Source organism: Lissotriton helveticus, chromosome 11 (assembly GCF_964261635.1).
Source record: "Lissotriton helveticus chromosome 11, aLisHel1.1, whole genome shotgun sequence".
In the NCBI taxonomy this organism is placed as follows: domain Eukaryota; kingdom Metazoa; phylum Chordata; class Amphibia; order Caudata; family Salamandridae; genus Lissotriton; species Lissotriton helveticus.
In genome coordinates, this window is record NC_136072.1 from 265,343,703 (window position 1) to 265,362,163 (window position 18,461).

General features: G+C 40.8%; 1 protein-coding gene across 1 annotated transcript in view; it reads right to left on the minus strand.

Moving 5' to 3' along the window:
* Positions 1 to 1,636: 1,636 nt before the first annotated feature.
* The window catches only part of ITM2C (integral membrane protein 2C), a 302,913-nt gene continuing 286,088 nt past the window's right edge, over positions 1,637 to 18,461 (minus strand). The window contains exon 6 of the mRNA XM_078668127.1: positions 1,637 to 3,800. Coding sequence (XP_078524253.1) covers positions 3,709 to 3,800 — 92 coding nt within the window. The 3' untranslated portion in view covers positions 1,637 to 3,708. The remainder of the gene's footprint in view (positions 3,801 to 18,461) is intronic.

The window sequence follows — 18,461 nt, forward strand, 5'->3', positions numbered from 1 at the left end:
AAATCAAGCTAATCCGGCATGAAATGCTACATTTGCAAACAGAGTCTTATTCAATATAATCAGGGCCAGATTTATCAAAGTTTTGTGGCGCCCTTGAGCCACGCAAGTAGGTGCAAGGGCGATGCAAAACCTATGTAAGGTTTACCAAGTGTTGCAAGGCCACCTTGCATGGTCTGCGTAGCTTGATAAATCAAGAGTACCGCAAGGGAGTGCAAATATTTGCCTTGCCTTACTCTGCAGCAGAGAGGCATTCCATAGGTGGACCACAGCTGTTCCCATGCATCCACCTATGTGTTTTGGCTCATTACCTGATTTACCATTAGTTGTAAATCTAGGAATGCATCAAAATGCTACGCCTCCCCAGGTGAGGAATAGTAAGGTGAAATATCTTTATTTCTCCTCATTTTCTTCCTCTTTACATATATTTTTCATTGTTACACCTGTCTGATTTTGATTTTGTATCACAGTTGTGTCACTTTTTTGTGGCACCGCCCCAGATGTATCCTGAGGTGTACATAGAAAGAGGAAAATGCTTCTTCAGGATTGTTTTTGTGGAGGAAGGTGTCCCTTGCTGCACAAGATACAATCCTGTCTACGACGTAGGCACCCTTGCACTATGATGGAAGGGTACCTGCATTTGTGCTAGGCAGCCAAAGGTGTGCCAGCGCTAGGAAAGGACAGGAATGTGCATTATAATGGTAAGTGCCGCACTTTCCTGCCCTTTCTCTTTCACACTGCTCAACAAGGTAGCTTGCTGCACTGCGTGAAAAATTGATAAATCTTCCCATATGTGTTTAGTAACAAATGTAGAAGTAAAACTAATTCTAAACTTGTAAATTCAATTTAGCCCATCACAAATTTATATTAGAAAAATACAGATTCAGAAGTTACATTGTCTGTTAACAATACTAAATGAAATACGAGGCAACATCAATTCCCATTGGTCGATATAAGAGCAATGCCTGGTCCAAGAAAAATTGTCGAAACAGGGGCACTTAATCTGGTATTTGATCTATGGCTTAGGCTGCATTTGGTTTAGCCAAAAGATACCGCATTATATATATATATATATATATATATATATATATATATATATATATATATATATATATATATATATATATATATATATATATATATTTTTTATTTTTTATTTTTTTTTTTAAACAAAGGAGGCGGCACAATCAGGAATCGATTTAAAGCCTTATTTATTACAAGACTTCACCCCACCAACGCGTTTCGGCCTCACTCGGCCTTGCTCACGGTTCACCGTGAGCAAGGCCGAGTGAAGCCGAAACGCGTTGGTGGGGTGAAGTCTTGTAATAAATAAGGCTTTAAATCGATTCCTGATTGTGCCACCTCCTTTGTTTCAAAAATTACCTGGGTCAGGATCCGACCCCTGGGCAGAGCACACACTGCAGAGCGCGCCCACATGGCTATTGGATCTCTTTGGATGGTGATATATATATATATATATATATATATATGCTAAGACTGATCTCTTTATGTTGTCACTTTCATAGCAAGCTATTTATTTAAAACCACCTGATACTACGTTGTAATAGCTGGAAAATCATTTGGGGTGTAATATAGGGAATGACGTTACAAAGTTTTGAAAATACATTCCAGACAAAAATTTTCTCAAACACAAATTATTTTAATCAAGTTGCTCACTTGCTTTTAAATGAGAATACACTTTGTCTATTTCCATATCTGTAAAACATGGTTATCATATTTATACCATGAATGAGAATGTGCTTCTATGATATAGTATCTTGAAATTCCATTCACGTACGGTTTCACAAAGACACTTTGGGGCCCATTACAACTGGCTGGAAAACGTCCTCAATGTGGATCTAGCGAATGTAATTAATTGAAAATGCCATGAGATAATGAGGTGGACCCTGAAAGTCCCCTGAGAAATGGTGAATTACAGGTGAAATCAGGAATACCACACCTGATTCCCTTGTTTGACCCTAATATTGTGCAAGGACATTTCAGCTGGTGAATTGAAGCACTCCCGACCTGAGATAATTGCATGCAACTCCTAGTGAAGGCCTTTTAATCACTAATTTGATCTATATAACAGTAAAACTTTACGGGCACCAGAGGACGCAGCTCTAGGGCCCAGATTTGCTATGGTATTGCGTCACATCTTTGTGGCACAGCCCCAGACGTACTATCCTTTTTCGGCAATTACTAAGCCACGGAAAGCCACTTTTTATGGCTTTGCATGGTTTTTAAGTACAAAGTAACACATGCATAGCGCTACCTTGCATTACTTTGTATCGAGCAGGCATTGCATAGGAGGAGCATGGGCATTCCCATGCATCCAGCCATGTTTTTTGATGCAAACGCAGATTTACAAAGACTTGTAAACCTCGGTTTTCTCCAAAATAATGCACCTACCAGACAGAGGAATAATAAAGAAAAATATCTTAATTTCTCCTTGTTACTTCCTCATCAATGTTTGCTACAGTCTACAGTATACATGGAAAGAGGAAAAACAAGGAGAAATAAATGTAGCACATGTAGAAAGAGGACTATGCATCTAAGGATTGTTTTGTAGGAGGAAGGAATCCCTTCCTGCATAAAACCATCCTGACCATAACACAGGCACTCTGGCAGTATGGTACAAGTGTGCCTGTATGGCCACTAGGCAGCACCCAAAGCAACAGGACAAGGGGAGAGCAGTAGTGCTTCATATCTTTGTAAATATGGAGAATTTCTGCTCCCTCCTTTACATGCAACGCAGTGCAGCTCGTTCCCTTGCTGTGCCGAGCTACATGAAATGATGGTAACTGTGCCCCCAAATGAGTGTGAAGCTTGTGAAGGTTTCCTCAAACTGTGTGAAGTTTACTTTACAAATTTGCAGTCTTTGCGTAGTTCGGGCAGTTTTTCAACTCTAGAATACACAAATAGCAGAAATTTCAGGATTGTAGGAATCCAACTAAAATGTTCCCCTTTGAGTGGGGCAATTATCTTAAGAATATTTTTGCAGTAAACCTCTCTCATACGTGAAGATGGCAAACTATGTAAATGTTGTGAACTACGCCTATGACAAGAATTGCTAATTTCAGCTTGTCCACGCCTATTTAAAATGGGATCTGGATTGTGATATTTGCTTAGTTAGGTAAAAAAGCATTGTTGTTTAAATTGCGCTGGTGTCATCTTCCCTGTCGCAGATTTCTCACATTGAGGAATCCTAAAAACATATTTATTGGACAAGACATAACAAAATATTCAATTGGAAAGCACGTGGAATGTATCTAGATGTTTACAACACAATTATTTATACATATAGACCTATTTAATTAATCACAACTCTAAGGATGAAATCTTCTTTTGAAAAAGGGACAGGTCATCCATGTTATGAACATAAAACAAATCTGATATTTGCAAGAAAGACCATATTTAAGTACATCATTGTACACAGCATGCTAAATTGCTATGTGTATGTATCACAATATCGTATTATGCAATCTAACTAGAATCTAGATCCATCATATTGTTTTGCTACTGCCCTGTTTAAAGATAGGATCCAGAATTAGCCTAGAATGGGAGCCTGAAGTGTGCTAGGCAAAGTGCAAACATCTCAATCGAGAAGGTACAGCGGATCAAGCAGGCAAGGTAAAAAGTACTTATTCCCACTAGGGAAAGAAGAGAGAAGTAAGCAAGCATTATGACACTTTATCACCAATGGTACTCTCAAGAATTTCCACAGATAACAGTTTCAACTACAAAGGTGTTTTCAAAGTGACGAACGTGGCTGCAATTTTCTGCTTGACGTCTGTTGATACCTTCAGGGGAAAAAAATAAGAAAGGTTTGCACTGATATGCAGTTCTACTGAAAACATGCAAATATTTTAGTTTTTAGATGCAACTTAGAAGCAAGGAAGTTTATCCAAAAATTAAAGAAAGCAGCTAGTCAACCAGAATCCTTTAACATATGAGTGGCCATAGTACCCCAAACATTCGCATTAAGGAAACAAATTAGGAACTCACATGATATGTCCAAATAAAACTCACTCACAAAGGATGCAGGTAGCCTTACCCACTTACATGAGTTAAAACTGCCATCTTGTGGGACCATACTGCACCAGATCACGAGTGGAGCAAAATCCCCCCCATATGAAAAAAATCCCCTCCCAAACATGACATCCAATGGCCTATTGATAAAGGGCAAGATGTATCATTATATTGGTCACAAAATCTGGTTGCAGTTTTTGCGACAAGTACTGAGTTTTATGATCCGACCCATGCACTAATTGCCCAGTTCATAAAATTTAGAATTGGAGTAGTTCGTTATCTGACCTACCTACTAAGTATTTAATCAAGATTATCCTTCAATCATGAATTTAAATAAACAAATATTTATCCTATTGTACACATGCTTTCCCTTTAATTACCGGTCCACCAGGGCCACACTAGAAAACCCAGCTGGCTCACCACTCTTCCTGCTCAGGAAATCTCAGATTTGAAGAAACGTTAAAAAATTCCTTGTGACCTACATTATATTCTTTTTAGAGTTAATCAAAAGAGACAACAACAGTATAGGAATAAAAGTCCCCCAGCCTAATAATCCTGAGCTCTTTCCAACGAGAAATGCACAGATCTTGAAATATCTCTGGTAGTAAAGGGTTATTATAAACGGGTGAATAGAAATTCAATCAGCCAATACCCAAATTCTTACACACCGCAGACCAGACCTTAAAAATACATAGCAGAGGTTTGAATCGAACTTTCTTGAAATACCCAAATTCGATCTGTATCCACAAACTGCCCCATGTCGCTTTCCCCAATAAGATTTCAAAAGGGGAAGGGACATTTATTTCTGTCTGAGGAGCATTGTTTTTATCTTGAATCACAATTAGGTTTTGTTAAAGTACCGTTGCCCAATAATACAACTTGAGATTTGGTACAGACCATCCACCCCTCTTCTGTGAGAGATATTTTAAAGCTCTTCTGGTCTCCGCATAGGCCCATAAAGATCTTATCATGATATCCTAAAGTTTCTAAACCATACATTCTCCATCTCTATAGTAATGGCCCAAAACAATATACAATTTTTGGGGAGAAACAACATTTTCAAAATATTACCCCTACTCACCAAAGAAAGATGTAAATTATTTCCCCTACGAAAGTCCTTTCTGGCTTTCCCAATTAAAAGGTTGAGATTATTATAAAAGTTATATATGTATATATATGTTTATATATATAATTGTTATATATATATATATAATAATTATAACAATCTTATCAACCTCTACGGAAACATTGACCCCTACATATACCGTGCTATTTTCAACTCGGGCATCAGTCAATGAAGTATTGCTATTAATCACCACTTGCATCTTCTCATTGTCCAGCCAATATCCCGAAAATCTCCTAAACGTATTAGATTCCATTTCAACCCTTTAAAATACCCCGGGAATCAATGTGACCAGTGCCACATCATCCGATATGCCAAGATCTTTGTATCCCAGCCATTGATATGAATTGGCGGTATTACAGGATTGGTGTCTAGTCCCAGTATATATGAATCAAATATCAATGGCAAAAAGTAAAGGAGAGCAAGGATGTCCCTGCCTTGTCCCCCTTTGAATCAATACTGGACCAGAATGACTACCCATTACGATAACCCTAGCCACTGGGTCTAGATATAATGCACCAATTGCCTTGATACATCTGAGCCCAATACCCACTCTGTGCATAAACTCCTATAGGTACTGTCAGGAGAACCAATCAAAAGCTTTTATGGCATCTTATAGATTTAAAGCAATAGGGTTTCCGGCTATAGCAGAGTCATCTAAGAGGGAAGTCAACCAGCGAGTATGGTCCGCCGTGTCTCTCCCAAGATTAAACATGTGCTGTCTAGGGCACACGATTTTACCTCTCACCGTAGTGAGGCACAAAGCCAGAATTTTAAAGTAAATTTTAGTGCCCCCATTAATCAAATGATAGGACAATATGAGCCAAGTTCCTGCACAGGTTTGTTCTTTTTAGAAAGACAACAATGCTAGCCGTAGACCACAACTTTGGTGGGATAGCTCAAAGATAAATTTCATTAAATAGGTCTATTATATAGACCTTTAATGTGGTGGAAAATACCCGATAAAATGCAGAAGGAATATTATCCAGGCCACCGCTTTGCCTTGTGGTACACTAGATATTGCAAGGGAGATTTCATCCCAAGAACAAGGACCTTCCAGTGGCTCACAATCCTCATCATTAAGAGATTTACGTGAAATTTGTCCCCAGTACTGTTGAAATGCATTGTCTTCCGAAACAGCAGTTTCAGAATGAAGGTTTGAGAAGAAACTCTAGAAAGCACTACGAATATCCTTGGGATATGGAGTCAGTCACTTTTCCATGATTATATTTCCAGCTATTAATAAAATGGGTACTAATTAGGAATTTACAAGGGAAGCCCAAAAGACGCCCTCTTCCAACTACTGAAGTCGCAATCCCATTTCAGAAATCAAAAAGTGTTACTGATTCCTAACATAGGAATATACATAGGAATACAGTTTCTGCTGTCACAAACTCTGATTCAAATATTTTGTGACCATAGTAAAGGTTGGTACATCTGACACAAAGAACTGCATCATCCCTATATAGTTAAGCTCATATATTCTCTTTACTCACTTGAAAGGATTTCCTCGACTTCTCAACAACTCAGTTAGGAGATCAGGGGAGAGGGCTTGGCCTAACGGCTAAGGCGCTCGACCTCGGACCAGGGGATCTGGGTTCGAGTCTCGGTAACGATGCCAAAAAAAAAGACCTGTGATTCTGGGCAAATCACTTAATCTCCTCGTGCCTGAAATGAAAGTGTGTCCTCATGTAACGTAACTGGTGCTATGTAAAGCGCTCTGATAACTGATTCGGTTCGGTTCTAGTTCGCGCTATATAAAACACTGCAAAAAAGAAACTGAAATATGATAAAGCGCAACTCTGCTGCAAGACATTGTTTGTGCAATTTTTAAAAAAATAATGCTTCATCACTCACATTTTTGTACCTGGAATCATGTGCCAGTGCGTAAGGAGATTATGAATTTCAAAAGACCCTCTTCAACACCCGGTATCATCTGTTTTTACCTACTGATCCCCCAAATATCACCAAAACATTTCCTTCCCCAGTTTATATGTATGTATATTTGTAAAAGGAATTTCTATAGTCCAAACCTAGCCAAAAGGCAGTGGAGTGCAGTACATGGGCAAAGGCAAGTTAGAAATTCCATGGGTAATAGGATAGGAAGCTTGATTGTGGACAGTTAGTACATTGTGATGTATTGTTTTCTAAAGGAGTGAGTCCTTGACTCTTTCCTAAATTGGGGGCAGCACTGGGGTGGTCCTGGTGGATATAGGGATGTTGTTTCAGATTCTCTGTGTATTGGTGGAAAAGACTTGGTTTGTCTTTTCTGTTTCATGCTTCTTAGTCTACAGTCTGATGATGTCCTGGTTGTGGTTGTGCCGAGAACCATCAGAGATGGCAAGGTTGTCTGCAAAAGAAGCAGTAATTCTGGTAATGAAGGTTTTATAAATGATGCATCTGGTTTTGAAGATGGTGCAGGCCAGCAAAAAGAGCCAGTGGAGTTCCATTAGGATGGGGTTGATGTTATCATATTTTCTGAGGCCCTAGATGAGATATGCTGCAGCATATAGAATGCCCGTAAGGGATGCTGGGGGGAGCCTGGGAAGCAATGTAGAAGGGCCATCAGATGTGAGAGAACAGAAGTTATGAAGTTGCTTTCTGAAGGAAAGTGTTTGACTTTCTTTAGAAGAGCAAGCTGGTACCAGGCTGTCTTTGTTTTTTTGGCAATGCATTTCCTGAGAATTGTGGTTGAAAGCCATCAATGGTCCTGTCATTGAGCCAGGTTTGAACTATATCTAATTTGTGGTTCTTGGCAAGTAATGGGAATCCTATCTTTGATGGGCTGAGCTTCAGGTAAGTACTGGACATCCATGTCTGAATGATGTGCCAGCAGTGTTTGAGATGGTGGATGCCTGAATCACAGAAGACTTTCAAGTAAAGGTGTGTAGCAACTGTATGTTAGTGAATCTTGATGCTGTTGTCAATGAGTATATGTTACAATGTGTTTCTTCAGGCGACCCAATTGTGTTGTAAAATCTGATAGTGATTTAAATAATATATATATATGTTTCCAAGACCAATCTTTGAACTAAGTCATTCAGTAATAAATACATAAAACATAAGACGTGTGAGGTCTGTGTTAGACCAAAATTTACCACGCCTGTTTTGATATGAATGAACGATTAATGTAAAACAACACATCACACTAATAGTACTCAGTTTTGTGTATTCAATTCAAACTTTTTTTGACTGATAGATGCAAATGCATTCATATGAGGCTGATAAAGATAGAAGACACATAAAACATGACTTAGAGAAAAAAGTAGCATAACGTGCAACAGCTTGTTTTTTTACAATACAATATAACATTTAAAGAAAATAAATAAAAATGTCCGTCCTTTTCTTGAACACATTGGTTCAACATACACCCTCTAGGAATATTAGTTTAAATATTTTAGGATGATTTGACCAAGGATATGGATTATTCAGAATATTGTCAATGTTTTGACCCTTGATGTATATGTTAATGTGTACATATCACAGTGTGTCTTCCTCAGGACTGGTGAGAGTTTCTGGGACAGCAAAGCGGTGTTCAGAGCAAGGGTCCTTTTTCTCAAAGGGATAGAGCCCACCCATAGGTATCAATGGCTATTGATGCACCACGAGGAGTTTGCATTACCTGCCTGAAGACTAATCGGAAACAAACTCTGAAGAATCAAATATATGCAAGTGAGCTTGGATTCTGCCCTACTATCAACAATTTGTGATTTTTATGTCGGAGGATCAAACTATAATTTTTACCTCTACACCCCACAAATAATTAATTGGGTAACATGAGAAGTTTTGTAATTGACACCTATGGGTGGACTTTGCGGAACAGATGAGGGATGAGTGTAAGAAGTGAAGTAGACTTCTTATCATCAATGTGCTGCAGGATCTTTTGATTTTTTTCACTAGAGAAGAGGTTAATGGCATTGCATTTTTCTGTGGAGTGAGGAATCGGTGGGTCTGGCAGAGCTTGGTTGTCTTGACCATTGTTCTGCTTCTATTGGTGGCTTCATTGATTGTAAATAATTCCGCCCATCAATTGTTGTTTTTGCATTTGTCACCCCAAGTGGGACGGGTATGCTCAGACGTGCTCTCCATGCCACTGGAATCAAGCTATCCTGGCTGATGATGGCTGATAGCAAGAAAACGGTCCTAGAATGCTTGATTCCGGTCCAGGGAAGACATGGCTTGGCAGTTCAGGCTGGACTGTTCCCATGAGGCACAGGGTCAAGACTGATTTGCATATGGCCATGTCTGAACTGGGGTGGTGTGGTGAGCAAAATAACAATGGATTAAACCCAGATGTGTGACTGGGGGTGAATGTTTTGCCATTGTTCAACATTCCGTCCATCAATTGTTGTTTTTACATTTGTCACGCCGAGTGGGACGGGTATGCACAGATGTGAGTCCTGTGCTCTCCATGCCACTGGAATCAAGCTAACCTGGCTGATGACGGTTGATAGCCAGTAACCGGTCCTAGGATGCTTGATTCCGGTCCAGGGAAGACATGGCTTGGCAGTTCGGGCTGGGCTGTTCCCATGAGGCACAGGGTCAAGACTGATTTGCATATGGCCTTGTCTGAACTGGGGTGGTCTGGTGAGCAAAATAACGATGGATTAAACCCAGATCTGTGACTGGGGGTGAATGTTCTGCCATTGTGCAACATTCCGTCCATCAATTGTTGTTTTTGCAATCACCACAAGACTAGACTATGTAAATACACTTTACTTAGGTCAACTGTTGGGTTTGCACTAGTCTTGTGGTGACCAGCAAGTGTACTATGTATTTATGAGTATGAATAGGGGACAGTTTGAGAATTTTCCTTAGCAATCTCAAGAGGGTAAAACATGTGGCATTAGATCTGGAGTTTGAAAGACAGCTTTCACTCAAATTGAATTCGCACAGTGCAGGCTGGTGATTGAGATTCTACTCGTTTTTTTCACCAACAACTATGTAACGTGAGTGATGGACTATTGCCGAAGAACAGTATTTAGGACTCATCATGCAAGTTTAGTTTTAAACATCTATGATGCATTCACCCTGCCACCGCTTTAAGTCAACGCTGAAATTTTCCCAAAACATCATCGGCCACCTGATGAAACGAGTGCATAAGTTAAGTGTCATCTCTATATGGCACAGGTTTCAGTCTGCAAGTCTGCAGGGTTCCACAATTTTACTAGCAGGGATATATATATATATATATATATATATATATATATATATATATATATATATATATATATATATATATATATATATCCAACTCCACGTTGCCTCAGAAGGAGCCCCAGACCTTCGCAGGGCGGCCAGTGTTTCAGGAGCGAGACTTCCTGAAAATATAACCACCAAATCCTCCTTTCTCTTCAAAAGAACTGCACTGACTCCGGCTGTGTAACTTATAATGTGTTTAATTCATGCAGATATGCAGCAGCAGCAAGAGGCTCACTATCCCAACGTTTCTGCTCTGACGAGCCTTGATCATGGGAATGTCTCTCTGATTTTAAAATAGCTCACGTGATTTAAAAGCGCAGACCGTATTTCTCTTCAGAGTGTGAAAGGGAACCAGTGACATATTTAACTGAATGGAGAACAGCGTGATTAACTAAAAGTAATTTCAGTTCAGTATTTATGCTATAATCCTCCTTAACAATTCTTGTAGTTCACCTTGCAAAAGAAATCCAGTGTACCTCCAATGCAGTTTCCACTTTTCAATCTCCACTTACTCGTTTTAAACCACAACAGCCAGAAATGAGGAATTCAATCCTAAATATATATAGGTGGTACTCAGACTCAACCACTCCAGGACCCTGTGTCTCAAATACCTGGAGGCAGAAGCAAAAGGGCACTGATCTGTCAGACAAAAAGGATTGCAACCATTTTCTGGCCAAAACACAAATACCTGCCTTTTCTAGGTGCTCCAAAAATATTATGTGGGACATGGTGCACAATGCAGTAGACTAGTCCAGAAGGACTACAACTGTTGTGATGCTGTGACCTAGTTGACCTTCTTAAATTCATCTACTTCAAGTAAGGTAGTTTCAGTGCTGAAGCCTGCACAAAAACCTGATACGATAAAATGCTATGGAGTAGCTCATTCTTTTCTAAGAATTTTGTCCAACTGCTTATTTTCATTATTTTCCAGCATTTTGTAAAGTGTCAGTAGATAGGAAATTGGTTTGAATTTACTTGGAATAGAGGGATCAGCATTAGGTTTCTTTAAGAATGGTAGTACCTGGGCTCTCTTACAACTTAACAGACCAATTAAAGGGGATTATTTGTGAAAGACTTGTGCTGCCAGAACGTCACATTGTTGATGCTCTGGTGTCGTAAGCCTCTCAATCATATCTATGACGCAACACAAGACACTCTTCATGGCTTTGAATGGCCTCATAGATGTGGAGAATGACAAAGCAGGGCAAGTCACTGCCTTGCCCTACTCTGCATCAAAGAGGCATTCTATGGGTGTTGCAGTGGGTTTTCCCATGCAGGACCCATGGCTTTTGACACTGCCCCAGATTTACTTAATCAAGTACCTGGGGCAGCACCAAAGCCTCACGCCTCCAAAGAGCAGGTGTAATGAGGAGAAAGATTTGAATTTCTCCTCATTTTGTCCTTTTTCCATGTGTGCTGTACAGAAAGAGGAAAATGCCTCTCAGGATTTTTTTTTTACAGGAAGGGACCCCTTCATCCAGAAAAAACAATCCTGCCTGCAACGGAGACACACTTGCACAATGGTGCAAGGGTACCTACATTGGCACTAGCCGCAAATTGTGCACCAGCACAAGTGGAAGGGACAGATGTGCACCGTTTTCCATAAATAAAGTGCATTCCTGCCCTTTCACTGTGGCATAGGGCATCGCAGCAAGAAGACTTGTGCGCTGCCCTACGCCAATTCCTCATAAATGAGATCCTTAGTCTCTAGATATTGATTGAAAAGAATGTTGGCAGCTAGAGTAATAGCTACAAGGTAACTTCCAGTGTCAAATGTAACTTGCTTTATCTTCCTAAAATGCCTATGCAGACCTAGGGACACTTTTAGAGTGTGCTAGTAACTGAAAATCCTCTAGTTTCTGAACGAATCTCCCAATAGCTCCGTCCATCACCCCCTTTGGTATTGCTTTGTTCACCCCAAGTTGGCAGGGTCTGCCCAGACGTGGGTCCCTTGCTCACTCTGCCACTGGATTCAAGATAGCCTGGCTGATGAGGGTTATGAACCCGAAACCAGTCCCAGGATGCTTGTTTCCGGTCCAGGGAAGACATGGCTTGGCAGTTCGGGCTGAACTGTTCCCATGAGGCACAGGGTCAGACTGATTTGCATATGGCCATATCTGAACTGGGGTGGTGGAGTGAGCCAAAGAATGGTGATTGATTAAACCCAGATCAGTTGACTGGGGGTGAGTGTTTGATTTGCTCAAACGCTCTGTCCATCACCCCCTTTGGTATTGCTTAGTTCACCCCAAGTGTGCAGGGTCTGCCCAGATGTGGGTCCCTTGCTCACTCTGCCACTGGATTCAAGATAGCCTGGCTGATGAGGGTTATGAACCCGAAACCGGTCCCAGGATGCTTGTTTCCGGTCCAGGGAAGACATGGCTTGGCAGTTTGGGCTGGACTGTTCCCATGAGGCACAGGGTCTGACTGATTTGCATATGGCCATGTCTGAACTGGGGTGGTGGAGTGAGCTAAAGAATGGTGATGGATTAAACCCAGATCAGTTGACTGTGGGTGAGTGTTTGATTTGCTCAAACGCTCCATCCATCACCCCCTTTGGTATTGCAAATTGTGCAGCAGCACAAGTGGAAGGGACAGGTGTGCACCGTATTTCATTAATACAGTGCATTCCTGCCCTTTCACATTGGCATAGGGCATCGCAGCAAGATGACTTGTGTGCTGCCCTACGCCAATTCCTCATAAATGAGATCCTTAGTCTCTAGAGATTGATTGAAAAGAATGTTCACAGCTAGAGTAATAGCTGCAAGGTAACCTCCAGTGTCAAATGTAACTTGCTTTATCTTCCTAAAATGCCTCTGCAGACCTAGGGACACTTTTAGAGTGCGTTAGTAACTGAAAATCCTCTAGTTTCTGAATGAATCTCCCAATAGAGAGTAGAAAGTACTTGCTGACTTTCCTGCAAAACAAAAATCTCTATGATGTTGGAAATTTAGCTGGTGAACTTCACTCCTTGTTTAGAGTTTCCTTTAGAAATTAAATAACTTTTACTTGGCACTGGTCTTAAAAAAAAGTATTTAATTTTGTTCCAGGCATTAAGCACTAGGCGAAATCATCTCAACATTGACAGGTTTTCACATTTACTTGCTCATAAGAAGTTACAAATAAGAAAACCTTTGCTATGTTTGGAAGAGCAGGAGCAGTGCCATAAATAAGCGGATTGCCACCCTGCCACACTGTGGTTCACCCACTGAGAGAAGATCATTGAGAAATAATTTTACACAAACTCTGATTAAACCAGTAGAAATGCCAAGCCCAGTGGAAACATGGCACCCATTTGGAATTTCACATACCCTACAGTGGAGAGCCTTGTGCAACAGCTCCCTTTTATGATTGGAGATCCCTGCCTGCCTGGTGATAATCTCTAAATCGAGTGTTACAGCTAGTGGCTTAGTAGTCCACTGCGCATGATCTATGTGACTCGAAACCTCAGAATTTACATCACTTTGGTTCATAGAATGCTGCTCTATCACACCTGAATGGTGTCTACTACTGTCATATTGTAACAAAAAGACAAAAGTCGGCGGACTGTCCTTCCTGCACCTCTATACCAGTTTCATCCTCTGTGATGATCCCGCGCAACAAGCCCAAACACCAACCGTCCTATGATGCCACTGTGTTCCAGATCCATAAGCGATACTTGAATGGTGTTCGGCAATATTGACGCTGGCTTGCGGTCCCTCAGAGCTTTATTGGATGTCTTTTTAAAGAAAGTGGGACCGTGACCGCTATATAAAATCCGTCACATTAAGATTGATTACACCGCTGCCCTTGGGAGGAGCCCTTTTTGGATTTCCTTTGTGGATTTTTGGAGCGTTACCATTCTTTGAATCCTATTACCTATGCTGGGCATATACTATATGGGTTCACTTTCAGCGCATGCAAATCCATGCTTTCTCTCCTTTATAGGGGTATTACCCTGAGGAGCCCTGACGAAGTTCTCTTTGAGAATGAAACACGTTGGCTGAACCCTTTTTTTCTTTGAACCACTTATAAAATGTGATCAATAAAGATTTTGGAAAAAAATGTTACGGCTAATTCCCGGACATTTCTTTCATTCCTGTGCACACCATTCAAGTATTACTGTCATATTGTGCTAACCTGGGTCTCAGCAAGACTGAGACCACTTTGACATCAGTACATTGGGCCCGATTCACAGAACTAACTTAAGACAAATTCCTAAACATACTACTTTTGGTATTCACAGAAGGCATTTAGTAGTAGTAAAGTTAGGATTTTGTCTTAAGTCTGTCTCAAATCTGTCTTAAGTCTGTCCTAAGTTTGTCTTAAGTCTGTCCTAAGTTTGTCTTAAGTTTGTCTTAAGTCTGTCTTAAGTCTGTCTTAAGTCTGTCTTAAGTCTGTCTTAAGTCTGTCTTAAGTCTGTCTTAAGTCTGTCTTAAGTCTGTCTTAAGTCTGGCTTAAGTCTGTCTTAAGTCAAACTTAAGACAAAATCCTAACTTAACTACTACTAAATGCCTTCTGTGACTACCAAAAGTAGTAGGACAGACTTAAGACAGACTTAAGACAGACTGAGGACAAACTTAAGACAGATTTAAGACAATTTTAAGACAAACTTAAGACAGACTTAGGACAGACTTAAGACACACTTAAGACACACTTTACTACTACTAAATGCCTTCTGTAAATACCAAAAGTAGTAAGTTTAGTATTTTGTCTGAAGTTAGTCGTGTGAATTGGGCCCATTCTCTTGATGACATGTGATGAGACTAAAGGTGTGAGAAGTGAGATGAAAGCTGAAGAATGTTGACTGCACCTGGCTGGAGCGGTTTGGTTTCCCTTTTTCTCTGGCTAAGAATAAAGTTCATGGAATACAAATGGTTTGGCAATGACTTTATAATTACACTTTTAGCAACAATTTGAACAAGCCAGACGATGTGCATCAAAAATAAGAAACCCAAAGAAGAACCCACGTCTTATGGAGAACATTGACATTCGAGGAGAAGCGCCTTACAAACATTTGTGAAGCAAGTGTAATATAGGGACAGGACCATGCTGAGAGCAGAAAATCGAAGGAATACTGCTATTCAAGTCTTCCTGCTTGTGTGTTAGGAGCACAACGCGCATTGAAGGTAACGTGCTGTATCGAGCGACAGTGTTATTTCCCCGGTAATGTCTGCCTCAGGTTTCAATACGCTTTATCTTTTATTAAATTGGAGGTGCTGTGAAGAAGTTTGGGCCCTGGGTGAACAATATTGTTTGGGCAGCTGCAATACTGCCTCATAGGACACTAGAGTGCGGTTGGGCCCTAGCGCATGTCAGTGCCTCCTTGTAAATGCACGAACGCAGCAATCAGCAAGTGAACCTACTTACCTCTCATTGCCTGCAACTGCCTTACCAGACAGGAGAGTGTGGTGTGGGCCCATTTCGCCAGTCAGTGCCTCCTGCTAAATATGCAAACGCAGAATTCAGTGTGTGAGCAATTTTCTCTCCTAGCCTGTTTGTCAGAACACATTTTGCACCTCGGTGAAGATGCTACATCCTTTCTATGTGCGTGCTGCACCGGGGGATCGCAGGGTGCCTGTGTCAGTTCATGCTGGCCATTCCCCTGAGGAAATAGTCTTGGGCGTTTTTTGGATGCATCACAAATGGATGCATCACAAATGGATGATTGATTAACCCGATTCCTGCGGTTGCGATTTTCCCGTAGTGCGGCACTTCCGCAAAATGGGCGTGGCCGAGTCGGCCATTGGCCGACGGCAGCACTGGGGAGGAAGTGCTGCCGTCGGCAAATGGCTAGTAGTGAGCTAGTAGCTTCTGATGTTGTCTTGAAAGGCTGTCAAGGGACCAATATTGGAATGTTAGGGTTTGGTATGGCATCCATTAAGTTTGCAGGATGACATACAAAGAGAAAAGTGTACATTTCTCACGATGGACTACCTATTTTAGGGTGGGCACATCAATATGATTTAAACATTATAGTTGACCCTAAAGCAAAGAAGCAGGTTTTGATTGTATATGAATGTGATTTGACTTCCATCCTACATCAAAAGCAAGAGTATTTGAGAAGAAACTAGGGGAGGTGAAGGCTTATATGCATGAAATTAAACTTAAGAAAAACACTGTCCCAGTTATGCATGTGGCATGGAAAGTTCCTACACGGCCATGTGTTCAAGTTTAAGTTATATTATAAAAGCAGTTATTAGATGAAAAGGCAATGGAACCTGTAGAAGCTATGGAGTGGCTGGCTCCGGTGGTGATTACGAAAAAAAAGATGGATCACTTCACATTTGGTTGACTTACGCTGGTCGAAAGAGTGTGTGATCATGGACAATTTTCCTTTACCCAATATTAATGAGATAATTTGATGCTTCACAGGGGTAAATATTTCTCAAAATAGGATTTAAAGAGTGCATATCACCAAGTAAAACTCCATCCACGTAGCAGATGTTCACGTCATTTATTACATCAGAAGGAACATTCCAGTTCAATAAACTACTGTTTCGATTGTGCTTGGGTGCTAGTGCCTTTCAGTGAGTTATAACACAGATTAGATTTTGAGTGGGATCGGGAAAGTTGTGTTTTTCCAGGATGATAGCCTTGTTTTTAGAGATACTGAGACTGAACAGAACAGAACTCTTTGTGAAGTGTTAACAAGAATAGGAGAGGCATGAGTGATTTTGCTGAAGGCGAAATGTGTTTTTGGGTTGCAGGAGGTTGACTACATAGGCTACTACAGCAATAGTACCGGCATAAAGCCTAGACAGGATTTGGCGAGTGTGATTGTCAATATGCAGGTCAGTTAAGATCTTTTATGAACTTATTGGAATATTACTCCTAATTTATACAAGATTTTGCAGAAAACACTGAACCTTTGAGAGATTTGCTGCATAAGGCGAGAATGTTTGTGTGGGGTGAAGTACAACAGGAAGCATTCTTAATGATTAAGGACAATATTGCCCATTCAAGGGTTCTTGTACCATTTCAATCAGAACTCAAGACCATGGTGACTACAAATGCTGGTGCAGCAGGTATTGGTGCAGTTTTGGTGCAGATATATGGCAAGGTGGAGAAAATTGTTGTGTTTGTCTCAGGTTCTCAGACCGACACTGAAAATAGGTACTCGGTCATTGAGCAAGAGGCATTGGCAGCGGCTTGGCTGACCAGGTATTTTCAAGTGAAGTGGTTTTTTTTCACCTTAAAAACAGATCACAAACACAAACCCCATCTTAAGGTGTTGGATTAACATTTTACAACAAAATGTTCAGGGAGATTGGCTCGTTTGGCAGCCAAATTGCAAGAGTACAATTGTAGTGTTCAGTATGTACCAGGTTGGAAACACACTGTGACAGATTGCCTGTTAAGGCTACCAGATAGAAGTGGTGACAATATTGACCTACAGCTTGAGGAATTTGTGGCTAGTTTGGATGATGTCGTGGAAGGTTTAGAAAACTCTATATCCAAGCAGAATTGAATTATAGGTATGCAGAGGGATGACATACTTAAGGCTGTAGTGAGACTTATTTCAATAGATGCAACAAGGGAGAGTGCCCTTCCTCTGGGATTGAGACTGTTTGTAATGTAAAAGATTAGGTGTCTGAACGGGCTTGATCTAGCTGAAATTGGGTAAGGAAATGTAAAGTTGTTCTGAACATGGGACCAAAAATATGCCTTGCCTGGGGCCCCAAAATACTTTCAGATGGCACTGACTTTCTTTCCTCCTTTCAAATCACTGCTCCCACTTTGAGGATATATCTGGAAGGTATATATCCCTTGTGATGGGACATGCTGCCTGTGTGACTCTCTGTGGCAAGATTGAGCAACACACGGATACAACAGAGATCTGAGGTCAGGAAGGTATTGAGCACTTCTGCAATGGACACAGCCTTTGCCAAGCTGCCTGTACTGACCTGGCCATAGAGTGTGACCTCACTGAGAAAGACCCTCATGACCCAAAGTAAGTATTGTGTCAAACAAGTACCAGAAGAATAATAATGTCAATCACAGACACACTGTGTCCTTGAAATAACCACAAAGGCTCCTGAAGAAGAGGGGAATGGAAAGGGGAAAGGGAAAGGGAAATGGAAAGGAAAGAAAAGGCAAAAGAGGGAAGAGGAAGGGGAAAGGGGAAAGT